We start from the raw sequence: 27,893 nt of genomic DNA, 5'->3' as shown, positions 1-27,893 counted from the left end.
TATTGAAACATTAAATAATTTTATTCTTTTCTCATTTACAGTAGCCCAGTGGTAAGCATGTTAGAAAACCTGAAGAAATTTAAAAGTTTTTGGTTTACAAATAGCATGTATAAAGATATCTATTCAGATAAACAAAGATCTGATCATTACATTGCCCAGCTTTAAGAATGCCAAAAATAAATAAAATACGGTACATCAAATGAGAGGCCTAGATGGGTTTATTAAAATTTATTTTAACAATTTTAGCTAACCAGCATGTGCCAATGTAATTCAAGTTACAGTTAGTGCCAGATAGTATGACAGAAAACATTGTGTGTGGCTGCTTAAGAGTATGCCTCAAACAGATCCTGTTTTGTGCGCAGAACAGAGTTGGGGAACACAGCTGGGTTTAGTTTCAATGGTAAGCAGCAACAAAGATCAAGAAAATCCCCGACTTTTCTAGTAACCGCTCTACAATATGAGAAAAAATAGTATCTATCACCACCTCTTAACAATGGACATCAAAATTGGGATTGTAGGTTTTCTAAGTGCTTGGATAAAAAATGCTAACACAGTTAAGATCCTTGGTTAATTATCTTTGATTTTTCAAAATCCCCAAAACATAAGATATTTTGCTTGCTGGTGCATTAACCCATTAGCAATAACCTGAGCTATCTTTTCCTCACCAAGTATTTTAACAGTGCAAAATGTTAGTAGTCTCAGTAGATGCTGCTCACCACATTCTGTCATTGCAGCCTGATGATGAACCATGTCAGGGAGGTATCACTGCCAAGAACAATGCACAGCAGCCTAAAAGGTACATGATTCACTAGCATGCCAGGGTGTCAAAGGTAGATAGGCAGTTTTATGCAAAATGTGAAATATATAATTCCAAATGCCCACAAGCTAACAGAAAATACAGTATTGAATCTTTTGATATAAAAACAAATACTTATTTTGCTACTTTGAACAGTACTCCACATGGACAAGCAGATCGCGATGCTCGGTGGCTGGGTACTGTATATTGCACTTGGGACATTCCACCAGGCTTTCATTGAGTGCAGCAGTGGGACTTTTTGGCGAGGCGGCAACTTTTTCTCTCTTTTCAGTCTCTCCTTGGAAAGTGACTAACGGCTCTGTGATGGCAAACTCATGAAGCTGTTTCTGAAAAACAAGTTTCAAATAATAGCATTTGTAAATAAGGCCCATTGTTCAGCTTTTTTCCGTTTTTTGAGAGTCTCACTCTGTCACCCAGGCTGGAGTGTAGTGGCACAAACACAGCTCACTGCAGCCTCGACCTCCCAGGCTCGAGCAATCCTCGCACCTCAGCCTCCTAAGTAGCTGGGATTATAGGCACATGTCACCATGTCCAGATAATTTTTCTGTTTTTTGTAGAAATAGAAAATTCTGCAAAAAATTAATTCTATGTTGCCCAGGCTCGTCTCAAACTCCTAAGCTCAAGTGATCTGCCCACCTCAGCCTGCCAAAGTGTTGGGATTACAGGCGTGAGCCACCATACCCAGCCTGTTCAGAAATGTTAACTGTTCTATAGGTATTCTAGCTGCTTCAGCACTGTAGACAGATTTTCTTTTGAATTTCAGCTCCTCAGTATTATGGAGACAATATAGGAGGTAGTTGTGAATTTACCCAGATAACTACTGTAATTACCCAAATTACCCAGAAGTATTGGAGTTGGGTGTGTATATGAATATGTTTTATTAGGACACAGAGTCAAATATTAGGTAGGTCTAGATACAAGGCTGATTAAATTTGCTAGTTTTGTAAAACAGAGGCAACCTCAGCAATAAAGTACTATATGGAAACTAAAGGCAGCAAGGAATTTTAGGAGCTCAAACAGCTTATACACAGAAATGACTAAGATATTGTATCATACCTTTGAGACTTTACTTTTTCGTGTTTTTTTCCTAAGAACTTGGAGTAGTTAAAAATGAGTATTTTACAGCACAGTGAAGAGGGTGACCAGCAGGAACAAAGTATAGGAAAATTACAAATTCTTTTGCATACCCTCTGCTCCCTACATTTTGAATGGTCAATAACAAAAATGAATTATAAATTTTTATTTCAAATATTATAAATAGGTAAAATCAATGATACACTTAAGAACAGAGCCAAAAATATACTTTCTTTCTTTTATTCATACAGAAGTTACAAATGATTATTATTTTTACATTGCTTTTTTTCCTCCTTTGAAAACTGAGGAATCCTATTTGTAACATTTCACCGTCTCCAAGTATGAATGAAATTTAAAATATGTACTAGTGGGACAGACATATATTCAAACGCAGACCCCCAACAAGTTTGTCCAGAAGCTTATTAGTAAGGTGAGAATAAGTAAGTGAAAAACCATTTCCTCATAGAAATAATATTATTTAAAAGGTTCATGTTTTAAAAGATTATGTTTTCAGAGTGAGTCACACAAACCTCATAATACATCTAAAAAGCATATGAACAGTAATAGTCCATTATCCCTAAAAACAGCATTTTTTTTTTTTTTCTTTTTTGAGACAGTCTTGCTCTGCTGCCCAGGCTGGAGTGCAGTGGCACAGTCTTGGCTCACTGCAACCTCTGCCTCCCGAGTTCAAGTGATTCTCCTGCCTTGGCCTCCCAAGTAGCTGAGGTTACAGGCGTGTGCCACCATGGCCAGCTAATATTTTATGTTTTTAGTAGAGACAGGGTTTTACCATGTTGCTCAGGTTGGTCTCCAATTCCTGACCTCGTGATCTGCCTGCCTTGGCCTCCCAAAGTGCTGGGATTAGAGGTATGAGCCACCATGCCCAGCCTTTCTTTTTTAATAGATAAACACAATTTCAGTTCAGGATTCTGTGACTACCCTCTATTCTACCCTTTCGCCCCCAGCTCAGGCACTACTTAGTGCCTCTAGCATCACAGCAGCTGGGGTATTGGGGGAATGATTCCAGATGTGATCATGTCCCTCTTTCCGGTCCTCTGAATTGATGCTCGAAGGGCAGTTGCTTCAAATGAGGCAGGGGCTCTGCCTACTGATTTGAGATACATCTAGCTGTTTGGTAAGCTGTATCCTTCTAAGTTCGAAACTGATTTGTCATATAAATGGGAAGACGAAGACAAACTGTAGTTTAATCATTCCAGACTCACCAAGGATTCCAACTGTGTTATTTGATTTCTTGCTTTTCGGAGCTCCTTAAGAATTATATGCAATTGATGCTGCATATGTTGACGGTCGAGTTTTTCATTTTCAAAGTCTAAAGTACATGCCTGCATCTGGAAAAGGCCCAGGACAAGACCATTACAGCTGATATAGACTGTCTAGTTCTCTTGACTGGATGCTCACATTTTTTTATTAGCACAAGAAGAAAATATTTATTGTACTAGTGTAGCAAGAATTCACCTGAGCACCATGACATGTTGATGAACGAGGCAGCTTATGGCTGAGGATTTGGTTTATCCAAGGAGCAAAGCCAATGCTGAGGTATAGGTGAGGGAAGAGCAGCTTAAGAAGTTGTTGATTAGAATGACTCCTCCCTATCCACCTTTTTTTAAGGGGGAAGAAGGAGAAGGGAAAGAGATAGCTATTCCCTGGTTTGGAATATACCAAATCTCAGCTTTACACCATTTATAGTACATTCTGAGACTAAATGGTGTCTCTCCAAGTTCTGCTTGAAGTTATAAGGTAGCCCTAATTACGAGATATTGTTAGGCTAGGAACTACAGCCACTGGGGAAGAGCAAAATTTGCCAAGGCCAACATCTACCTGTCAAGAAAATTGCCATCACACCTCAAGAATCTGTTTAGCCTAAGGACAGTAACAGGAATAAGTGGCTAGCAGAGTCTCTTGAAATATCTTTTATATTGAAGAAAAAATACTTTTATTGAAGTATTTTAAAGACACTTTTCACAACTTTCAAATGCTTCTCCATACAACAGCGTAAACATGAGGAAAAACTGCATTTTCTAACAGGCAGAATTGAATTTAGGAGCAACCCCAATGAGTACCTGTTGTTCCAACAGAGCTACCCTTGTTTGTTCTTCTCGCTGCTTTAGCAGAGTTGTGTAAAGAAACTGGACCTGTAGGATGTAAAGAGAACCAATGTTGTCACATCCGACCTTTTCCGGCATGACCTGGGATGCATGAAAAGCTCACATCACAAGTCTCACATCTCTAACCAGGACAACACCTGCTAGTTGGGGGTGAATCATTCCAGCTGGCCATCTGATGGTTATCTAGGCCAGCAGCTAAGCAGTACACTACCCCTGCCGTGAGTTCCCTGAGGCACACAGACTGAATGCTGATCAACAGCACTGAACTCTGCAGCGGCCACACCCCCTTTCTTGGAGGTTCTGACATTTCTGAGTAGGATAACATGGGTGGCAGTGCTGGGCCGTTAGCCAGAGTTGGAGCAAAATTTAATCAGTGCACTTAATCTCTCCCTAGTATCACTGCTCATGCCTGTAGACAGAAATGTGAGTGGTAAAGACTAAGATGGCAGGCCGGGCCCGGTGACTTGCACCTGTAATCCCAGCACTTTGGGAGGCCATGGCAGGTGGATCACGTGAGGTCAGGAGTTTGAGACCAGCCTGGCCAACATGGCGAAACCCCATCTCTACTAAAAATACAAAAAATTGGCCAGCCGTGGTGGTGGATGCCTGTAATTCCAGCTACTCGGGAGGCTAAGGCACAAGAATCGCTTGAACACAGGAGGTGGAGGTTGCAGTCAGCTGAGATTGTGCTATTGCACTCCAGCCTGGGTGACAGAGCAAGACCCTGTCTCGGGAAAAAAAAAAAAAAAAGACTAAGGTGGCAAATGTTATAGATGGACTTGTTACTGTCCCATTACCAGCACTCTCAACTTTTGTAGGACTGTTAAAAATTACTATTAAAATAGGGGCAATAACTAGCATTTTCCTTGCTTAGTTTACAAAGCACTTTTACCTTCTCTCAACTCACCCTCGCCAAAGCCCTGTAAGGCAAGCAGAGGTTATTACTAATTTGACAAGTGAATAACCAGTGAGTAGTCAGAGAAGTTGGGTGATTTGCCTAAGGCCATATATCCTGGACTACAGACTAGGCATGGATTCCAAATAATGTTCTTTCCATGATTCCAGGCTGACAAGCAAAATCTAAATTAGAGTTCCATCAAAGTAGTGTTCAATTCCAATAATCCTAACGTAGCAACTTCAACATTATTAAGATACTGTAGCATAAGGCTATGAGCATAACAAGAACATGGAAGATGCCATGTGAATTCACTTGAGTACATATCATCACCATTAAGATGCCAGTCTAGGAATCAGCCTTGATTCCTCTCATTACTTCACGTCTTCTTTTGGCTTCTCACATGTACTGACCTCCTCCTCACCCAGAGCCTTTGTGTGTATAATTTCCTCCGTTGAGAGGAAGTCACCCACTTCACTGGGTCCTTCTCTTCATCATGAGAATTTTCTTTCTCTGTCCAAATGCCATCTCCTCAGAGAGGCCTCCACTGGTCCCCAATTTCCCTTTGTCACGTCACCTTGCTGCGTTTTCTTTAGTTTCCTTATTTATTGTTTATGGTCTGTTTCTGTTCTGGAATATAAACTCCCATGAGGGGCAGGAACTTGTTTTGCCCCTAGCCGGTTCTCTAGTGGTTATATAGTCCCTGACACTTAGAAAGTGTTCAGTGAACACTCTGAATTATGGATCCAGTTAAGCTTACCTGAGATAAGAGCTCTTCGGATCTCTTCTTCTCTTCTTCAAGTTTTCCCCTAGCAATATCATTCTCTTCCCTGAGTCTCTGTATCTTCTCTGTTTTATGCCTATCATCTTCCAGATGTTGCACATCTGCCTTTCTTTGTGAATACAACAGCTGATTTAAATCGTGAACTTCTTTTTGGGTTTCTTCATATTTTCTTCGAAATTCACTCAGCTCAAAACTCAGCTGAGTAATGGTTTGTCGTTCAACCTCAAGATCTTTTTTTGCACTTTCCAAGAGATCGTTGTAACATTTCTGCTTCTCTTCTTGAAGATAACCTATGACAAACAACATTATGGCACAACTCATTTTATAAAATAAATAATATTCCTGAGAAGTGAAACATCAAACATCTAAATGAATCACACTATTTACTTAGTTTACAACATGAAGAGTCAAGAGATAGGGGCTGTTGTTGATATTTGATGAAATAAAGTTTAAGTTCAGGTATATTCGTTGAAGTTATAAAACTCACAAATAGAAGAACTAAAAACAGTAACATCTATTCTGTAGGGAGGGAAAGTCTAAAGAAGTTCAATCAACAAATAGGAATACAAGCTCATTATCTATATATGGAGATAACTATCAAAATTAAAAATAGAAATATTAAGAGCAGTTGCCCTGATGGGAGGAAGAAACGGGGATTAGGATGGGAAAGACAGGGCAAGGCCCTTCTTAACTATTACATTATTCTAACAAGTGCTTATATGGCTTTGATAAAACAGACACACAGAGAAAGAGAGAAAGAGAGAGAGAGAGAGAGAGAGAGAGAGAGAGAGAGAGAGAACTGTATTACCAAAGAAAAGAAATTAGACTTAGCCCATAACTAAAATCCTGCTTTTATATAAACACATATTTTACAGAAGCAACTTTGTACCATTAGGGCTGACAGCTTTGAAGTGCCTCCAGAGACATTTATAGTTTCTTTTTAGCATCAGCTTTGTTTTAAATATTCAAATATGATTCTCCAGTCTTATGAGTCTTGTTCCCCTTTCTTTAGACTTCTGTATAAAATTCAAGGCTTTGGTCCCCTCCAAGCTGTCAGTCTTTTAAGGAGAGCTTTGCATGGAGTTTCTCATTTTTTTTTCTTAGCTTGTCATCTAGAATTGCTAAACCTATTTCTTCATTTGTAAAATGAAAATACTGACCTTTCCTGCCCCGCCTCTTAGGGTTGCTCGGAAACTCCACTGAGATCTATGTAAGGGAAACTGCAAAGCACTTGGCAAAAAGAGAGCATTGTGAATAAGAAATTTCATCTCAATTCTATACCTGAAGTTCAAATGATTTAAGGATCATCTATAAAAGGCATTCTTTCTCCTGGGGTTGATATGAATAAGTGCTGAAGGGAAGCAAAGTGAAAAGAGAACTGTGACAAGGCCAACTCTGGGGGAAGTAAAAGCTGGAGAAGGAATTTGAAGAAGGGGAAGGACATTCATGGGTAGAGAAAACTGAATGTGACTTCAGAACTGCCAAAGATCACCCGTTAGCCTGTGTCGGTACTTTCTTTTGATCTGAAAACGTTAGGAAATAAAACTTGCGAAAATGGTATTTCTTACTTCAGGGCTACAAGACTTGCTCTTATTTTACTTTCTAACACATATCTATAAAAATCTAAATTTGATGAATCACTCCTTTTGGAAAATGTCAGGCCTGTCCCAAGAGAACATTTTTATACCAGTCAGTACCTTCTGATTCAGGCTTTTTTGTCTGCTGTGGGAGTGAATGAGCAGCTGTTTCCGTTTTCTTTTCCAACTCAAAGATTTTTGCTAAAAGTCCTTTTACATAGACTTCCCGCTGCTGATCATACACGAGCCACTGCTGATTTTTCTCCAGAGCCTTAATGGGAAGATGAAAGAAAATCAACAGTAAAATACAAAAACAAAATCCTAAAATGGGCAAGAGAGTCCAAGTGATGTAGTCTTTTCCAACAAAAACTCTCTGGCTCATAGACGAATTCTGGGCAACCATTCTATGTTACATGCCTTCAGAATACATAACAACATGACACCGTCATAGTTTATGTGGGATTAAGTTCATTTGTTTGCTTTTTTCAGTACACAACTTGCTTTGTGTGTGCGTACATATCATTCTCTGTAAACTAAAACACCTTTTGGGGCAGACATGGAGATGAACTGCTCAGAACCCCCCTTCAAGAGCCCTGCCCAGTTGGCTGAGTGCTGTGGCTCATGGCTGTAATCCCAGCACTTTGAGAGACCGAGGCGGGTGGATCACCTGAGGTCAGGAGTTCAAGACCAGCCTGGCCAACATGGTGAAACCCTGTCTCTAACAAAAATACAAAAATTAGCCAGGCATGGCGGCACACGCCTGTAATCCTAACTACTTGGTAGGCTGAGGCAGGAGAATCACTTGAACCCGAGAGGTGGAGGTTGCAGTGAGCCAAGATCACGCCACTGCACTCCAGCCTGGAAACTCCAATGAAACTGTGTCTCTCAAAAAACCAAAAAACAAACAAACAAAAAAGAGGAGCTCTGCCCAGCTGCATGGTGAGTGCTTAGCTGATTAGCTGACAGCCTCCATCTGTTAATTCCTTCAAGTCCCTGTCAGCTTTTGAGCTGAGCTGGGTTGGCCCCAGCCAACAACTGAACAAGTGCCTAACGACTGCTGCCCAACAAGAACTCTGCTTTGCAGTACTCTCTGCTCTGGAGCCCGCCATGGGGTGACAGAGACGTTGCTAGGTTTTCATCATGGTCTGATGGTCTCCCTGGCATAACTACTTCCTTTTTCCTTGCACAAATCTTGCTCCCCAATAAACCGTTTGCACTCCTAACATCATCTCCGTGTCTTCACGGAGGATAGGGGATCAAACTTAACAGCTACCTTCTCTCTTTACCACCAACTTTCAACCTTTATATGATCCTTTATAACCCCATTAAAAACTCCAAGCTGGGGTCAGTCACCTGTTTGTATAGGGGTTTCATACTTACAGTGAGTTGAATAATGTCCTCAAAATTCATGTCCACTTGAAACTTCAGAATATGACCTTATTCAGAAATGGGGTCTGTGGGTCGGGTACAGTAGCTCACACCTGTAATCCCAGCAACTTTGGGAGGCTGAGGCGGGCGGATCACTTGAGGCCAGGAGTTCAAGACCAGCCTGGCCAACATGGCAAAACTCTGTCTCTATTTTTTAGCCAGGCATGGTGGCACACACCTATAGTCCCAGCTACTTGGGAGGCTGAGGTAGCAGATCACTTGAATGTGGGAGGCAGAGGTTGCAGTGAGCCGAGATTGCACCACTGCGCTCTAGCCTAGATAGTAGAGTGAGACCCTGTCTCAAAAAAAAAAAAAGGAGGGGGGGGTCTTTGCAGATGCAATTAGTTAAAATGAGGCCATACTGGAGTAGCATGAGCCCTAAATCCAATGACTAGTATCCTTATAAAAAGGAGCAGACACACAGATATACACAGAGAATGGGGCCATGTGAAGACAGAAGCTTTGTATGGCAGGGATTGTAACCAGTTCATTTTACACCAGAGGACTTGCTATAAATCCAGAGCTCATAGTAATCTGAACTTCGAAGAACCTATAACAGTGTCAGCAAAGCTCATTTTCTCAAGAGTGGAATACGGATTTCTGATTACTATTTGGAGAACAACACAGTAGCTCTTAAAATGATCTATTATGCATAGACAAAATTTTTCTATTTAATTTCAATCTGACAATATAATATAGTGTTTCCTTTTATAGCAGCCACTCTTTCCAGACCTCCAGTTCCACAATGAAGAAGACATAAGGAGCTTGAAGGTTTTGGGTGTCTATCAGGGCATCTGCTTTCCAGTGAGAATTTCCATCCTTTAAAGACACTGAGTCCCATATCCAGAAAGATCTACATATGTGGAAACTCTTATTAAGTCTAGAGAGTTTCTCTAAGCTTTGTTAGGCTCTTTCTACTAGCACCCTACAAACTTGTGAGCAAAGCTCCTGGGTATGGCACTTAAAGGAGTTTCAGTGTCTGTTTGCTATAGAATTAGCAAATGAATTAGGAAGAAAGAAACAGTCTCTGAAATCAAGGACTTAGTCCAGGAGCCTCAGTCACTTTACCAGACACTTTTCTCTCCACATCCATTAGGGAACAGTAGTCCTCTTTATATGGCTTAAGAGTCCATTTGTCAAGTGGAGATATTGTACATACATTTTGTATTATATATCGTCAATAATGTGAAGTTTTGTGGATGGCTGTTTTCACTGTAGTAATTTGAGTTTTGATTTAGAGTCTGTCTTATTGTTGAAACTTCATGGTAGATATATGATTGTTCAATGACTTTCTTTCAACTTTTGTGTTCGTTTGACATTTTTCATAATAAAAGTTGGGAAAAATAATCAGTGAACTTAGTAAAGTTGAGAAGATTGCTAGGATTCCTGGCCTATTTTAAAACAGGCCGCAGTAGTCACTTTCTTATTCAGCTCCACTGCCATCCCCAGTGAAGTTCTTACTCAGACCCTATGCATCTTTCAAAAGAAAGGACTTATGAGAAACCCAGGATCAGACTTAAATTTAGTTGCTAAGAGAGGAAGCACTGAATGACTCACAATGCACATGTATATCCAAATACCTATAAATTATGGTGTGTTAGATACTAAAGATACATAATTTTATACAAAATTTTACATTTGTCCACATTTAAGAAATATTTTAATACAAATAATTTAAGTCAAAATTAAATGGTCATGAAATTTTTTTTTTTTTTTTTTTTTTTTGAGAAGGAGTTTCGCTCTTGTTGCCCAGGCTGGAGTGCAGTGGTGCCATCTTGGCTCACGGTAACCTCCACCTCCCGGGTTCAAGCGATTCTCCTGCCTCAGCCTCCCGAGTAGCTGGGATTACAGGCATGCGCCATCACACCAGGCTAATTTTGTATTTGTAGTAGAGACAGGGTTTCACTATGTTGGTCTCAACTCCTGACCTCAGCTGATCTGCCCGCTTCGGCCTCCCAAAGTGCTGGGATTACAGGCATGAGCCACTGCGCCAGGCCAATTTTATTTTATTTATTTTATTTTTCTTCTCTTTTAAAGGAACCGGCTGGGCACAATGGCTCGGGCCTGTAATCCCAGCACTTTGGGAGGCCGAGGTGGCCAGATCACAAGGTCAGGAGTTTGAGATCAGCCTGGCCAATATGGTGAAACCCTGTCCCTACTAAAAATACAAAAAATTAGCCAGGCATGGTGGTGGGCGCCAGTGGTCCCAGCTACTCGGGAGGCTGAGGCAAGAGAATCACTTGAGCCCGAGAGGCGGAGGTTGCAGTGAGCTGAGATCATGCCACTGCACTCCAGCCTGGGCAACAGAGCAAGACTCCAACTCAAAAAAAAAATTAATTTTTTCAAAAAGGAACCATACATCACTTAAGTATGAGAAACAAAAATACATGTTGAAGATTCAAGGGGTAATATTCTAAAAGGCCACATGATGGCGATGTTACCTCAATAAACATTTCCTTACTCCACCTCTTCTCACTGTGTGCATTGGCTATCAGTCTCAATACATGGATTTGATAGCTGTCATAAATAATGATATTAGTTTTGAGTTCTTAGAGTCAAACATCATTACATTAGATATGCTCTCCAGCTTTGTGTCATCTATACATTTGTTAGGCATGCATTTAACAATTTCCTCCAAGTTATCAATAAAAATGTAGAACAAAAGTGGGAAAATAAAATGTCCTGTGGAGGCCGGGCGCGGTGGCTCACGGCTGTAATCCCAGCACTTTGGGAGGCTGAGGCAGGCAGATCACGAGGTCAGGAGTTCAAGACCGGCCTGGCCAAGATGTTGAAACCCCGTCTCTACTAAAAATAAAAAAATTAGCCGGGCGCACTGGCAGGTGCCTGTAATCCCAGCTACTCTGGAGGCTGAGGCAGGAGAATCCCTTGAACCAGGGAGGCAGAGGTTGCAGTGAGCCGAGATCACGCCACTGCACTACAGCCTCGGTGAGAGTGAGACTCTGTCTCAAAAAAAAAAAAAAAAATGTCCTGTGGAATGCTATAAAGGTCTTCCCCCAGGTTTGACAAGAATCCACTAAATATTCTGTAGACAAAAATTCCAACCAATGTAGATTAAAATGTTAGCCTGTACTGAAGGAAAAAAAATGTAGGTCAATTGACAAAACTGCAGTAGGAATGGTAGATTATAGAAGTATCGTGTCCATGTTAAATTTATTAAACTTGCTATCTGTGCTATAGTTGTGGGCAAGAGTATCCTCATTTTTAAGACATACACATTGAAGTCTATTGCCATACCACCCTGAATATGCTTGATCTTGGCTGATCTTGGAAACTAAGCAGGGTTGAGCCTGATTAGTACTTGAATGGGAGAAAAAATACACATTGAAGTATATGAGTTTAAAGGGCTGTGGATATGTACAATTCATTCTCACATGGTTCAGAAAAAAATACTACATGTATATGTGTGTAGGTGAGGGTTGAAAGAGGAAAAAAAGAGTGCAAAATGGGGTAACATGTTAACAATGGTTGAATTTTAGTAAAGGGGATATGGACATTATAGGTTATCATACTCATTCTTGTAACTTTTCTGTTAATTTGAATGTTTGCAGACAAATAATTTTAAAATAATTATCATTTATCTTCCCTAAGTTCTATGCTTAAAATTCGGATATTTGAATTTAAGAGCAAGAAACACCTATTAAAACTGTCTTTTGGCTATTTGGTTTGATCTAGTTTATACTAACATAATTCTTTTTTTTTTTTTTTAATTTATTTATTATTATTATACTTTAAGTTGTAGGGTACATGTGCATAACGTGCAGGTTTGTTACATATGTATACTTGTGCCATGTTGGTGTGCTGCACCCATCAACTCGTCATTTACATCAGGTATAACTCCCAATGCAATCCCTCCCCCCTCCCCCCTCCCCATGATAGGCCCCGGTGTGTGATGTTCCCCTTCCTGAGTCCAAGTGATCTCATTGTTCAGTTCCCACCTATGAGTGAGAACATGCGGTGTTTGGTTTTCTGTTCTTGTGATAGTTTGCTAAGAATGATGGTTTCCAGCTGCATCCATGTCCCTACAAAGGACACAAACTCATCCTTTTTTATGGCTGCATAGTATTCCATGGTGTATATGTGCCACATTTTCTTAATCCAGTCTGTCACTGATGGACATTTGGGCTGATTCCAAGTCTTTGCTATTGTGAATAGTGCTGCAATAAACATACGTGTGCATGTGTCTTTGTAGCAGCATAATTTATAATCCTTTGGGTATATACCCAGTAATGGGATGGCTGGGTCATATGGTACATCTAGTTCTAGATCCTTGAGGAATCGCCATACTGTTTTCCATAATGGTTGAACTAGTTTACAATCCCACCAACAGTGTAAAAGTGTTCCTATTTCTCCACATCCTCTCCAGCACCTGTTGTTTCCTGACTTTTTAATGATCGCCATTCTAACTGGTGTGAGATGGTATCTCATTGTGGTTTTGATTTGCATTTCTCTGATGGCCAGTGATGATGAGCATTTTTTCATGTGTCTGTTGGCTGTATGAATGTCTTCTTTTGAGAAATGTCTGTTCATATCCTTTGCCCACTTTTTGATGGGGTTGTTTGTTTTTTTCTTGTAAATTTGTTTGAGTTCTTTGTAGGTTCTGGATATTAGCCCTTTGTCAGATGAGTAGATTGCAAAAATTTTCTATAATTCTTAAATAAATACTAAAAGTACTGACATTTGACAATGCTTACGACATTAACTCTATGTAATTATTTCAACTGTCCGCCAGAGCGAAATGGTAACTGAATAATGATACAACTGGGCCTAAAGAAGGTGTACATAAGTTGTTAGGGCTTATTTAAATATAACAAATACTAATTCTGAAAATACATGGGTAAGCTTCTACAGGAAGTTTCTGCGAACTTTGAGAGGGTGATGGAACTAGAACTGCTGAGCTCTCAAAAGCCAAATAATGTGCCATTGTCGGGGCTGCAAGAGGTGAGATGTCTCTTTCCATGCTCCCTAAGTCCTCCAACTACAATTTTCCTCCTGGTCTCAAACATTTGCTGAAATTCCAAACGGAAAACCAGAGCTAAACCACTTCTTGCTCCTCAAATATAAGTTAATGGTTCTAGCTGGGCACAATGACTCACATCTGTAATCCCAGCACTTTGGGAGGCCGAGGCAGGCGGGTCATCTGAGGTCAGGAGTTGGAGACCAGCCTGGCCAACATGGCAAAACCCCGTCTCTACTAAAAATACAAAAATTAGCTGGGCATGGTGGCGCACACCTGTAATCTCTGCTACTCAGGAGGCTGAGGTATGAGAATCACTTGAACCCAGGAGGCGGAGGTTGCAATGAGCCAAGATCATGCCACTGCCTTCCAACCTGGGTGACAGAGTGAGACTCCATCTCAAAATAATAATAATAATAATGTTATGATTCTGAAAGGGTGGTCCAAGGACCAGCAGCAGCAGCAGCAGCTGGTAACTTACTGGAAATGCAAAAAATCTCAGGCACTACCCCAGACCTAGCATATTAAGAGTCTGTGAATCTTGCTCAGTCTAGAGCACCATTTGTAGAAGAGTTGGGTTAAATTTTACCCCATATATATAAAAGCCTTTTTCTAAGACAGAGGAGACAAGCACAATGTGACCCTTAAATAAGCTGAGAAGATAGAACAAAAAGCTTGGGCTTACATATGCAGTATTTCAAAGTGAATTTCATAAAAAAGAATCATCATTATCTAAAAATACCCTCAGGTGATATCTGAAGCAGTTAGCACCGAGATGCCTAAAAAGCAGATGTAAGCTTCGGATAATGGCATCTATTTTCAGGTACTTTTCTAGAAGAGACACCAGTAAAATTCAAGAAACTTCCCAAGATTCCATCCAGTCATTCTTTCAAATGTTCTAGACACTGAGGATATAGCAGTGTACAAAACATGCAAAAATCTTTCCCTCATATGACTTCTATTCTAATGGAAAAGTCGAACATTAGACAAGAGAAGTTAAATAGATTGTAAATTTAGCCGTAGTATGTGATAAGGAGGGAGAAGCAGGAGAAAGGAATAGGAACTGTCTGGGAGCTATAATTTTAGATAAAGTGGTCAGGGAGCCCCCATTCTGTCCACCCCCTGGCCCCAAGAAAGTAGCATTTAAATAAAAACCTGCATGAGGTAGGCAGGAAATCATGAAGACATTGGGGAAGAGTGTCCCAGGCAGAGGGAACAGAAAGAGAAAAGGTGGTTTATTCAAGGAGTAGCTGGAAAGCCACTGCGGTGGAGGTGGAGTAAATAAGGAGGAATGCAGGAGCTGTGTAAGGTATTTCTAGATATGCGGATCTAATGCATAGGTATGGATATACATAGAATAACAAACTTCAGTGTAATAAGACACAGAATTTTTCCTTTTCATTCCAGTTACCTCTAGGTAAATTATGTACTCTGATAAGAGTACTTGGCACCTGGCTAGACATCCAAGAGATTTAAATTCTTCTTTTGAAGATCAAAAAGACTTCAAAGGATACTTGATAGATGAAGTAAAACAGAAATCTTAAGAACATGCTTATATCAGAAAAGACATGCCAGTGATATTTCTGGAACCAAAATACCAACCTACTGACCTAATACTTAAGTCAGAAACTTTATACTTCATATCTCTAAAACTTGAAAAAAAATACACTGTAAATAGCAGTCCTGTGTCCTCAATTTATTCCATTCTCAACAAAACCCACCAATCCATTTATAAGTTTGAAATAATACAGCTTTACTGTATAATTAAAATAACCTCATATCAAATTCTAGAGAAAAGAAGTACTAAGTGTACAAAGAACATGTTTCCTTTTCAACCTATGAAAGCAAACCTTAGTTTCAAGAGAAGGATTCAAACCAAAGAGAGCATCTTGTATGGATAAACCAAAAAAGAATATACTATAAATTAAATTACATTATAATAATAAAATGGAGGCCAGGCACAGTGGCTCATGTCCTTAATCCCAGCACTTTGGGAGGCCGAGGCGGGTGGATCACCTGAGGTCAGGAGTTCAAGACCAGCCTGGCCAACATGGTGAAACCCCATCTCTACTAAAAATAAAAATTAGCCGGGCGTGGTAGTGGGTGCCTGTAATCCCAGGTACTTGGGAGGCTGAGGCAGGAGAGTCACTTGAACCTGGGAGGTGGAGGCTGCAGTGAGCTGAGATTACAGTCCATTACAGCTTGGGCAACAGAGCAAGACTCTGTCTCAAAAAAATAAAAATACCAAAAAAACAAGAAAAAATAAAATGACTGGGCAAATTAGGGAAATTAGATTTAGATAGAAAAGGGATGTTACTGAAGTATTTGGTGGCAGTGATAATTTCTAGGGCTGTGTACCCTACAGAGACCATGCTGCTAGGCACGGTGGCTCATGGCTGTAATCCCAGCAATTTGGGAGGCCAAGGTGGGCAGATCACTTGAGGTCAGGAGTTCAAGACCAGCCTGGCCAACATGGTGAAACCCCATCTCTAATAAAAATATAAAAACTTAACCAGGTGTGGTGGTTCGTGCCTGTAATCTCACCTACTCAGGAGGCTGAGGCAGGAGAATTGCTTGAACCCAAGAGACAGAGGTTGCAGTGAACCAAGATCATGCCACTGCACTCCAGCCTGGGCAATAGACCGAGACTTTGCCTCAGAAAACAAAAAAAAGAGAGACCATGCTTAGAGGAAATGAGTCTTGAATGTCTAGAAAGAGACTTAAATGAAGCTCACAAACCATTCAGTTTTTCTGTCACAGCACTAACGTTGCCAATTTCTATAAAACTTAAGAATAAGTGAATTAGCTTAAGAGGAAATAAACTTACATCTTTCAGCTGTATTTCCATTTCATGAATATTATTTATTGATGAGTTGAAGCAGTTTGGAGCCAGAGTCTGTAAATAATTCAACATTAGTTAACATCAGACATTCCACAATAGAAGTTGCCTCATTATATTCAGTTCCATAACAATACAGTACACCTCACGGGAGCATCCTGAAATCCAGATCTAGGCTGGGCGCGGTGGCTCACACCTATAATCCCAGCACTCTGGGAGGTTCAGGAGGGCGGATCACTTGAGGTTAGGAGTTTGAGACCAGTCTGGCCAACATGGCGAAAACCCGTCTCTACTAAAAATACAAAAAGAAAACTTAGCCAAGCGTGGTGGCCTGTGCTTATAATCCCAGCTACTCGGGAGGCTGAGGCAGGAGAATCGCTGGAACCCGGGAGGCAGAGGTTGCAGTGAGCTGAGATCATGCCACTGAACTCCAACCTGGTCAATAGAGAGAGACTCTGTCTCAAAAAAAAAAAAAAAAATCCAGATCTAGTAGATGGTGGTAAACCATCAAGTCAGGTGAGAGTTACCAGAGATAACCATTGTCAAAATTAAGATCTCCTGAAGTTTCCCAGACTGGAAACCCTGAGATTTTCTATCTAATCTGACTTCTGCGGTCCTCTGGACCCCCCAGGATTGCCAGAATAGCCCTTAGTGCATATGAATAGCCCAGTGATTTTTACCAAAAAGACAAACACAAAACAATTAGGCTATTTAAATGACATCTAGAAGCCATTAACTTGTCAAACAAAAGGTAAAAATTTTTTTCTAGAATCATGTTTTGTATTACTAATAGTATTCATTAGGCCAGGCGCAGTGGCTCACGCCTGTAATCCCAGCTCTTTGGGAGGCCGAGGCGGGTGGATCACAAGCTCAGGAGTTCGAGACCAGCCTGGCCAATATGGTGAAACCCCGTCTCTACTAAAAATACAAAAATTAGCCAGGTATGGTGGTGCACGCCTGTAGTCCCAGCTACTCGGGAGGCTGAGGCAGAAGAATCACTTGAACCCGGGAGAAGGAGGTTGCAGTGAGCCAAGATCAGGCTTACGTCTGTAATCCCAGCACTTTGGGAGGCCAAGGCAGGCAGATCACCTGAGGTCAGGAGTTCAAGACCAGCCTGGCCAACATGGTGAAACCCCATCTCTACTAATAATACAAAAATTACTCCAGCCTGGGCGACAGAGTGAGACTCCATTTCAAAAAAAAAGTACTAATTATTAGTTAGTATTAGTTCATATAGATTATATGGGACTCAAAAATTATTTCTCTCCTCTTTTCATTTTCTCAGAGGAATAAAAGAGACGTAGGTGGCTAGGTAGCCAGGCTGGCCAACAAACATAGAAAAAGCTGTATTTCAGTCTTTTAATAGCTATAAGAGACTTGTGAATACTGGCAAAGAAGCTCAAAAAAATTATTTTTCTCCAAAGATGCTCTATTCATTCACTTTAATATGTAGCCCTTTCTCTCTCTCAATTCAGTCCTCGAGGTGGAAACTATGACAAAGATAGTTCTCCAAACCCCTTTCCTTTTACCCTGGGCACACTATAGACTATGATTCATAGCCTCCCCTGTGGTTAGTGGAGCCATGTTCCAGTGGAATGTGAGCAGAGGTGAGATATGTCAATACCAGGCCTGGCCCCAGAACCCTCCTAGGCAGTTCTCCACAGGCTCCATCTCACAGCTACATACAGAGGTCTTGGTGGGGGACCCCACCCTAAAGGAAGGTGGAGCCACTAGAAGGAAGGAACCTGGAGTCAAATGACTCTGTGGAGCAAAGCTTCCTCCACTCCAATCTGGACTAGACTGGCATGAGAGAAAAATAAACATTTGTTGTGTAACACACTGACATTTGGAAGTTGTTATAGAAGTCAGACATGCTAGTTAAATACAGAAATCAATATGGGTAGCCCACAAAATTATTATAAGAATACATCTTTAAAAATTATAATTTCGGGCCAGGTGCGGTGGCTTACACCTGTAATCCCAGCACTTCGGGAGGCCGAGGTGAGCGATCACCTGAGGTCAGGAGTTCAAGACCAGCCTGGCCAACATGTTGAAACCCCGTCTCTACTAATAATACAAAAATCAGCAGGGCATGGTGGCAGGCGCCTGTAATCCCAAATACTCGGGAGGCTGAGGCAGGAGAATTGCTTGAACCCAGGTGGAGGTTGCAGTGAGCTGAGATTGCGCCATTGCATTCAAGCCTGGGCCGCAAAATGAGACTGTCTCAAAAAATAAAAAATAAATAAAAATTTTAAAAATTATAATTTCTACCAAGCTTGTATTTCACATTCCAAAAGTGGAGAAACTAACTCTTGAACTTCAAAGAAAAATTTTAGTCAGCTACTTTGAATCTGACTTTAATGTTTTATGAGTTTCAGTTCTGTGGAAATTCTCTAGAAAAACTTTGCCTTTTTGAACTCATCTGCAGAAACACTCAAACACCCATCTATGAAAATACACATAAATGTATAGGTCTGACCACTATCTCCCCCAAATGGGAAATAAAGTACAGAGAAAGATTCTTAACAGCACTGAGAGATATTTGAAAGCTATAGATGATTTTTTGTTTTGTTTTGTTTTTGAGACAGAGGCTCACTCTGTCACCCAGGCCGGAGTACAGTGGCACTATCTCGGCTCACTGCAACCTCCATCTCTCAGGTTCAAGCGATTCGAGTGCCTCAGCCTCCTGAGTAGCTGGGATTACAGGCACGTGCCATCACGCCTGGCTAATTTTTGTATTTTTAGTAGAGATGGGGTTTCACTGTGTTGGCCAGGCTGGTCTCAAACTCCTGACCCTGTCAGGTGATCCACCCGCCTTGGCCTCCCAAAGTGCTGGGATTATAGGCGTGAGCCACCACGCCCAGCCCATAGATGATACTAATGTTAGTATTATCGAATGTCCAAATCTCCAAAAGAATCAAAGGTCTGATCAATAAGTAACCATTTACTGAGCACCTACTGTATATTAGGCACTATGTGAGGCAATTTACATACATTATCACATTTAATTATCAGTATTCCTATCCTGATTTTACTGATGTGGAAACTCAGGTTTAGCTTATATGTTTAAAAAAAAAAAGAAACTAAGATTTAGGACAGGGGTCTGGAGAAGTCTAGTATTGTCTCTAAGGCTATAAAGGTTAACAAATTTGTTCAGAGTCACAGAGCTGGCAAGTACAAAACCAAAATCTGAACTCACATGTCTACTTCTATATCCTTGTTCTTTCTATGACACTAGTGCCTCTCAAACAAAAGGGGGAGAAAATGCAAGAGCGGTTAGGAAAAGTATATTTGATATTATAATTGTATGTTTCAAATGTGAAAAATAACCAAAAAAATGAAGCCTACTGTTTTCATGATACAAACTACAGAAATAAGAACTCAAAAAAACCTTGGTAATTGTAAATACACAGTAGATTTTGTCTTTTGAATATTCCTCCAGGCAAATCAATGGTACAAGGAGTGGAGGGTACCATATTAACTATTTTTGCTTATAGAGAAGGGACTGGGCTATCAAAAAAAGTCAAGTGACCTGTTAGTATACTATACTAATCATTTGTCTGATCATTTGGGAAGCATGTATTAACAAACTCATTCTTCCTAAGAATTACAAACTGTATCAGAAAGAAAAAAAAAAATCTGGGTTTAAAGAAATGATTAGCACCTGTGATAAACGAAGTGCACTGGTTTTGCTTTCAAGTTCAGCAATTCGTGAGGTTGCAGCAGACAACTGTTGTTTCAATACATCTTTCTCTTCAGATAAGGCTTTCAATACCTGCTCCCTCCTTTCACCTTCTTTCGTTGTCTCTTCCAGCTGTTCAAGCAATGCGGTAGTACTATATCTGGCCTTCAGTTGGTCTCTGAGTCGCTGTATTTCTTTGTCCTTCTCTGTGAGTTGATAAGCATTCTTCTCCTTCTCAGCCTCAAGGACTCGAATTTTCTAGATATAAACTAAGAAGAATCTTAGAACAAAGCCAGGTCAAACATCTAGCTAAACAATATATACTTCAACAAGCATTTATGAAGCATTTATTATATATCAAGTCAGCATTATGCTAAATACCAGGGCCAAAAAAGAGAGGAAGCCAAAGTTTTATGTTCAGATAGCTCAGAGAAGTAAGTCAATGTATTAATGCAACGTTGTAAGTGCTGTAGTTAAGACAGATTAAAAAATGGGCACAGACATGAAGAAAGGAGAAACCACCTCTATCAAGGGTGGTGAGAGAAAGCTAAAGAAGGGCTAGCTCTCCCGTGAGTATTTGGTAATCATTCTTCCATAATACTGGATCTTGTAAAAACTAAAAGCTAAAAGTGGGTCACACAAGATATACATGCTCATTAATGAACTGGAATCAGTGGAACTTAAAAGTTACAGAATATTTCAGCAGGAGAGGGATGCATTCATTAACCTGCTTACTTTTGATAAATGATTCCATATTGAATCTAGAAGGTGATCTCTAAAGGAATGCTTAACATCTTCAAACATTCACAAGATATGCAAACTGCTGCTGGCATAAAGGAAAAGTCAAATAAAAAGATAATAGAAATAAATATTAAAATTATAGGCGAACAGGGTCAAAACAGCATGAAGTTAAAACCTGCATTTAGGAAGGAAAAAGCAGCAGTTGTTCAAATACAAAATGGGGAAAATTTAAGTTTAGGGGGATGGTTATTCATGTGAAAATGAGAGGATTTTAGTTGGCCACAAGCTTAACTCAAATCAGTAGTATGAGACAGATAGAGAGTCATACAATTTTAGGCTTTAATGGAGTACAGTATCCACCTAAGTAGATGTAACACTACTATTTCAATCTGTGTTTGCCAGAACATATTTAGGATACTGTGTTCAATTCTAAGTGCATAATTCAGGAGGGATATGAATAAACTAAAAATTGTTCAAGATTTTGATAAGCCAGAAGAGCTGAAGAATATGAGCTTGGTCTGCAGAAAAGTTAAGAGGAAGCAAAGGCCGGGCGCGGTGGCTCAAGCCTGTAATCCCAGCACTTTGGGAGGCCGAGACGGGCGGATCACGAGGTCAGGAGATCGAGACCATCCTGGCTAACACGGTGAAACCCTGTCTCTACTAAACACATACAAAAAACTAGCCGGGCGAGGTGGCGGGCGCCTGTAGTCCCAGCTACTCGGGAGGCTGAGGCAGGAGAATGGCGGGAACCCGGGAGGCGGAGCTTGCAGTGAGCTGAGACCCGGCCACAGCACTCCAGCCTGGGTGACAGAGCAAGACTCCGTCTCAAAAAAAAAAAAAAAAAAAAAAAAAAGAGGAAGCAAAATTTCCTTACATATCTAATAAATTGCCAGTTTGCATAGGAAAAATAAGACTTGTTCTGTGTAACCTTAATAGGCACAATTAGAACAAATGGGTAGAAGTCATAGGAAGTTTAATTTCAATTGATTATAAAGGAACAAAGTACCCAGTGCTTCTCAAAAAGTGGAATGAAATGGAAAGCTATCTCTCAGGGAAGCAATAAGATTCCTTCACCAGATTGCAAAATAACCTTCATATCTGTGGATTGGTGATGACTGTTTTCTCAATGCTTGAAAAAGCATTTACCTCAATGTATGTTTTTACAAAACATAAACCAGTTTTATTATGTGCCTGTTTAGAGAATTTAAAGAAATCATATGGTATAGTGTTTACCCATTTATTTTGTTTTATTTTATTTTATGTCTTTATTTTTTGAGATGGAGTCTCGCTCTGTCACCCAGGCTGGAGTGCAGTGGTGCAATCTCGGCTCACTGCAACCTCTGCTTCTTGGGTTCAAGGGATTCTCCTGCCTCAGCCTCCCGAGTAGTTGGGATTACGAGGGCATACCACCACACCTGGCTAATTTTTGTATTTTTAGTAGACACAGGATTTTGCCATATTGGCCAGGCTGGTCTTGAACTCCTGACCTCAGGTGATCCGCCTGCCTCAGCCTCACAAAGTGCTGGGATTACAGGCGGGAGCCACCGTGCCCAGCCTTAACCATTTATCTTCTAAATACAAACAATAAAAGCACTTTTGCAAAATAATTAAATCTAAATTTGTGATTATATTTATGATTACATTTTAAGTCCCTCTAGTTCTAATAAGTTCCTAACTTCCTTACTGTCTATGCCATAACAAATTATAAATTAGTGAATCTGAAATATAGTTGAACAGAGTGTAAATGCCAACACATCTAATAATTTTTCCTTCAAAAGCCTGAAAACAAGAATTACTTGGAAAGTAGCCAATATGCATGATAAAAAATGTTTTTTTTTTTTTTTTTTTTTTTTTTTTTTGAGACGGAGTCTCGCTCTGTCACCCAGGCTGGAGTGCAGTGGCCGGATCTCAGCTCACTGCAAGCTCCGCCTCCCGGGTTCACGCCATTCTCCTGCCTCAGCCTCCTGAGTAGCTGGGACTACAGGCGCCCGCCACCTCGCCCGGCTAGTTTTTTGTATTTTTTAGTAGAGACGGGGTTTCACCATGTTAGCCAGGATGGTCTCGATCTCCTGACCTCGTGATCCGCCCGTCTCAGCCTCCCAAAGTGCTGGGATTACAGGCTTGAGCCACCGCGCCCGGCTAAAAAATGTTTTAAACAAGGAAATTTGAACGCTATTTAATACTCTGAAATGAACAGATTTGATTTTTTACATTTAGCAAATTAACAGGAAAACCAGATTATATAACTGTTGGGTAAATATTTTCTCTTCTCCCACAGTAAAAAAGAGACAGAAGCCCAGCACAGTATCCTTAAAGTACATCAACGAGTAATACAGTACTCCAAAAAAGCATGGAATGGCCAGGCATAGAGGTTCACACCTGTAATTCCAGCACTTTGGGAGGCCCAGGCAGGAGGATTGCGTAAGGCCCAGAGTTTGAGGCTGCAGTGAGCTAGGATCAAGCCCCTGTACTCCAGCCTGGGCAAGAGTTGAGATCCAGTCTCAAAAAAAAAAGTATGGAAAATCAAATGCTTCTAAGTTACGCTATCAATTTAAAAACGGCAAAAATAGCCAGAATGTTCCACAATCTTAAATACAGCATAACAAAAGTTATCAAGACTATTCATTATCAAGAAGCTATAGGAAAAATGATGGATTAGGTTATTACTTTGCTTTAAATAACTGAAAAATAGACCATACTAAAGGTGAAACAGACTATGTGAAAGGTACAAAACTATTCATCACAATGTCTTTATTTCCAAAACAAACTTAGTACCTGGTAACCTAAAAACACATACTCAATTACATTTAAAAGGTAAGAGGTAGTAATGACTAAAGTACATCTAAGACTTGGCAAAGTCAAAGTAGGAATTTAAGATTCTAAACCCAAGGTCAGCTTTCCAAAACTAATCAACTGGACAAGACAGGGAACACGGCAAGAGTAAGAAGGTAGCATCAGGAAATCTTCAAGCATCGCTTTCTTGGAGAGCTTACAATTTAAAGGATCAGAAGACCATTTACCTCCACAAGTCTGTGTCTCTCTTTATCAGTCAGCTTTCCTTTCCCACTTGTGATTTCATCCACCGATGTCTTTAAATGCGCAATTTCTCCCTTTAATTTTTCTAATGTAGTTTCGGATTTGGAGTTACTAGGCTTCGATCCCCACTTACTTTTAATTAAATCTTTGGTACTTCTGGAAGACATCTCTGAAATGGTCTGTAAAAATAAAAATCAACCGTATAATTCTGAGTTTAAAAATTTAAATCTCAAGTTTGAAACAGGTCTAATGACCTATCTGCTGTAAATAGAAATGATATATCCAAACCAGCAGGATATGGAGAAAGATTGATGGAGGCTTCTGGGGTATTGTAACTTTTTTTTTTTTTTTTTTTAAATCTCAGTTGTACTTAAATGGGAGTATTCACCTTCTAAAATATGTCAACTTGGGCCGGGTATAGTGGCTCACGCCTGTAGTCCCAGCACTTTGGGAGGCCAAGGTGGGTGGATCAAGAGGTCAGGAGTTCAAGCCCAGTCTGGCCAACATGTTTGAAACCCTGTCTCTACTAAAATTTAAAAAATTAGCAGGGCATGGTGGTGGGCGCCTTTATTCCCAGCTGCACAGGAGGCTGAGGCAGGAGAATCGCTTGAGCCCGGGTGGCAGACGTTGCAGTGAGCCAAGATCGCACTATTGCATTCCAGCCTGGGCAACAGAGCAAGACTCCATCTCAAAAACAAACAAACAAAAATGTCAACTTGTCCATTTATGTTTTGTGTGGTGTTCTATATGTGTAATTCTTCAGTTAAAAAGTTTTGTTTAAAAAACAATGAAGGGGTCCGCAACCATTAAATAAAGCCTGAAAGAAGTAGGTCACAATCAAGCACATATCTTGGCCCAAAATAGAAAGCTGTTGGTAAATAATGTAATTCTGAGTATATAGGCACTGAAATGTCATTACTCAACATAGGTCCTCTGTTTTAGAAGATAGCCTAGTTCAGATCTATCTTAATAGTCATTTGAGAGAGCACAGTGGGAAAAAGTGAAGAGAATCTAAACTAAGACATTTACAGGAAAAGAGGCATAACATTCAGGGGAGTCAGGCATGAAAGGAATTAAGAATAAGGGGCCAAATTAAGTAAGGAGAAACTCAGTATCTGCTAACAGTACTAGATGATGGTTTAGAAACAAGTATATAAACTTTATCAGGCAAAAATCTAGTGAGGCATACAATGCATATAAATAGTATACAAAAGTAACTCTAATTAGGGAGGTTAAAAAACATTTTTCCACTTCATGCATCCCAAGACAAAATAATGGCAGTGTGATTAAAGGATATAAAGGAGTATGAGCCCATTAGTGCACTCAAAAATTACTATAGAGCCTACTATTTACCAGGTATCCTAATACATGCTGAATGTAAACTGGTTTAAAAAAAAAAAAAGACATGTTCCCTGATGTCATGGGGCTTTCAGTGTAGTACAGGCAGGCAATAACAAGGAAACAAACAAGGGTTCATGAATTCTCAAACTGTAATAAATATTACACAGGAGAAGTACAGAGATAAATGATATCAGTAAAAACAGGAGAGACCTCCTTAGAACGGTAGCGAAGTGACTTTTAAGATTGTCCTGTGTGAAATCAGAACGTCTAATAGCACTGTGGAGACTGAGAAGAAATCATCTATCAAAAGGTTAGTCCTGGATTTTTGCCATTATAAAGTGAAAGATTAAGGTAGCTCATCCATCAGTTGAAGAAATGCAAGCTTATGGCGTCTCTCAGTCACCTACTGCCACAGGAAGTTCTTTCCTATGTGTTTCTGTTGATAACACACTGTTGACTTGATATGGTGGGTCGTAGGACAGAAAACTACTTTGCTACCAAGTCATTGAGACACAGAATGATGGAAATATAGATCTGCACAACGTGAAAGAACCCCGAAACATCTGCTTCCTAACCTTTGGACAGAAACTCTGGCAGTGAATGAATGACTACCGTTTCTAGCCTCTGGCCCAGACGGTTTGGATCTCCCCCACCACCTAGTCCCACCAACCTCCTTTCCCTGTATTTTCTTTTTTTTTTTTTTTTTTTTGGCGGGGGTAGGGGCTTAGGGGCGGCAGAGTCTTGCTCTGTCGCCCAGGCTGGAGTGCAGTGGCACGATCTCGGATCACTGCAACCTCCACCTCCCGAGTTCAAGCGATTCTCCTGCCTCAGCCTCCTGAGTAGCTGGCACTACAGGTGCGCGCCACCACGCCTGGCTAATTTTTGTATCTATTAGTAGACCAATATTCACCATATTGGTCAGGCTAGTCTTGAACTCCTGACCTCAAGTGATCTGCCCGCCTCGGCCTCCCAAAGTGCTGGGATTACAGGGGTGAACCACCGCACCCTGCATTTTTCCCTGTATTTCCTATTCCAGTCATCCACAGGGTTCCCACAATTCAGACCTTCTTCAGCATGCCTTCCCTCTGTGAACTCTAATAAATGATATAGCTGTCCCACCCCCACCCCCACACAATCTGGTACCCAATTACACTCCCCGCTAACCTTTTATTTTTTTCAATTGTTCAACTGTTGTTTCAAGGACTGCACTTCGATTTTTTTTTTTTTTTTTTTGGTCACCCACAGAGCCTAACAGCAAGCGCTAAGAAATGATTGGCTGATTGGCTGAAGTGACCTAAGTCATGCCGGACAGGAGGTGACAAAACAAGCGCTTCCATCCAGTAAACGGTACAAGGCATCAATTACAAGCCGCATATTCTACAAGGCGACGCCAATCTTTAAAAATTCCCGCATAAAATCTCACTTGAGGAGACAGGAAAAGAGAAACTGCAAAAAAAAAAAAAAAAAAAAAAAAAAGGCACTAGGTTTCTCATCTCTAAAATAAAGATGTTTGAGGAACACACAAGTAAAGTGCTTGCCAATCGGAAAAAGCCGTCCTAACGAAAGACCTTGGGCAAGTCACTTGGCCTCTCTGCGCCTATCTGTAAGGAGATGATACCCACCGCCAAGTCCAAAGGAGCGATCAAGAGAGAATGGTCTTGAGGCGCCCAGCCGGGTGCTAGCCACAAAGTGAGCGCCAGGGAAAAGGACTGTTATCAGGGCGGGCACAGATTGAATCCCGTGGACGCGATCTGCCCACTGACCTGCCCTCCCTGGCGGTCTGGACCGGCCCGGCCCCGGGGCTGCGGGTCCTGGCCGCCCCTCGCCACCCTCCGCGGTCTCCTCCCTTGGGCCAGCCAGCAGCTGAAGCGAAGCCCGGCGCTCGAGTCGGCCGAATCACACCATCAGGCGCGGATGCCGCTTCCGGGAGTTTGAATCCCGCGGCTGCAGGGCGGGGCACGTCACTGCCGGCTGGGCGCGGCCCGCAGGAAGGAGGAGCAGGGCGCGCGCGGCGGGAACGCGGCGCCCCGATTGGCTGCCGCCTTTAAGGGGCGGAGATTAAACCTGGGGGCGGGCCGAGGAGGGGCGGGGGCCGCGGGGCGGGACCGAGGGCTGGAACACCCCCCTCCCCGGCCTGCTGGCTAATTCTGGGGCTCGGGGATTCTCTGCGGGCTCAGACCTAAACGAGCTTGGTGTCACGCAGTCAGGGGCTGGTTTTGTGTTTATACGCTTTTAGGAGGAAGCAAATTGCTATTTTTGATGGGATAAAACCAGTGACAGGGATGAACTAGTTCTGCGCTCTTGAGCATAGTTTATCCCTGCGTAAAGTGCGGCCCCTCCTGCCCTGGGACACCGGGATTTCACAAAGGAGCACAGCCCCCTTGTTATCCCCTCGGGTCTCACTCTGTCGCCCACGCTGGAGTGGAGTGGTGCAGTCATAGCTCACTGCAACCTCAATCTCCCGGGTTCAAGCGATCCTCCTGCCTCAGCCTGCGAGTAGCTGAGACTACAGGCGCACGCCACCACTCCCGGCTAATTTTTTATTTAAAAATTTTATAAAGACAGCGGGGTGGGAGGG

The 27,893-nt window shown here is 41.2% G+C and overlaps 1 protein-coding gene across 2 annotated transcripts; it reads right to left on the bottom strand.

The window, feature by feature from the left end:
• On the bottom strand, positions 1-27,260 carry CEP55 (centrosomal protein 55). Of its 2 annotated transcripts, none has more exons than XM_025397792.1 (9): positions 26,938-27,260; positions 23,959-24,153; positions 20,180-20,455; positions 16,504-16,572; positions 7,394-7,544; positions 5,673-5,986; positions 3,973-4,044; positions 3,115-3,240; positions 1-1,143 (listed from the first exon to the last, which is right to left on the bottom strand). In XM_025397792.1, the coding sequence occupies exons 2-9, from the start codon at positions 24,139-24,141 to the stop codon at positions 940-942; spliced, it is 1,395 nt and encodes a 464-aa protein (XP_025253577.1). In that variant the 5' UTR covers positions 24,142-24,153; positions 26,938-27,260; the 3' UTR covers positions 1-939. The 2 variants fall into 2 exon arrangements, with proteins under 2 accessions (XP_025253577.1, XP_025253578.1); XM_025397793.1 differs by having other exon boundaries at positions 27,079-27,248.
• Positions 27,261-27,893: the final 633 nt, after the last annotated feature.

This window comes from Theropithecus gelada, chromosome 9 (genome assembly GCF_003255815.1).
Source record: "Theropithecus gelada isolate Dixy chromosome 9, Tgel_1.0, whole genome shotgun sequence".
Classification (NCBI taxonomy): Eukaryota; Metazoa; Chordata; class Mammalia; order Primates; family Cercopithecidae; genus Theropithecus; species Theropithecus gelada.
The sequence above is the reverse complement of the archived record's forward strand: the minus strand, read 5'-3'. Positions and strand labels throughout refer to the sequence as shown.

Bases quoted from the DNA above. Each gene is read 5' to 3' on its own strand.
- CEP55 (XM_025397792.1), bottom strand. From the start codon at position 24,141: ATGTCTTCCAGAAGTACCAAAGATTTAATTAAAAGTAAGTGGGGATCG. The intron at 4,045-5,672 runs GTAAGCTTAACT...TACATCCTACAG, and splicing joins CCGAAGAGCTCTTATCTCAG to GTCCAGTTTCTTTACACAAC. The intron at 1,144-3,114 runs GTGAGTCTGGAA...CTTGTTTTTCAG, and splicing joins TAACACAGTTGGAATCCTTG to AAACAGCTTCATGAGTTTGC.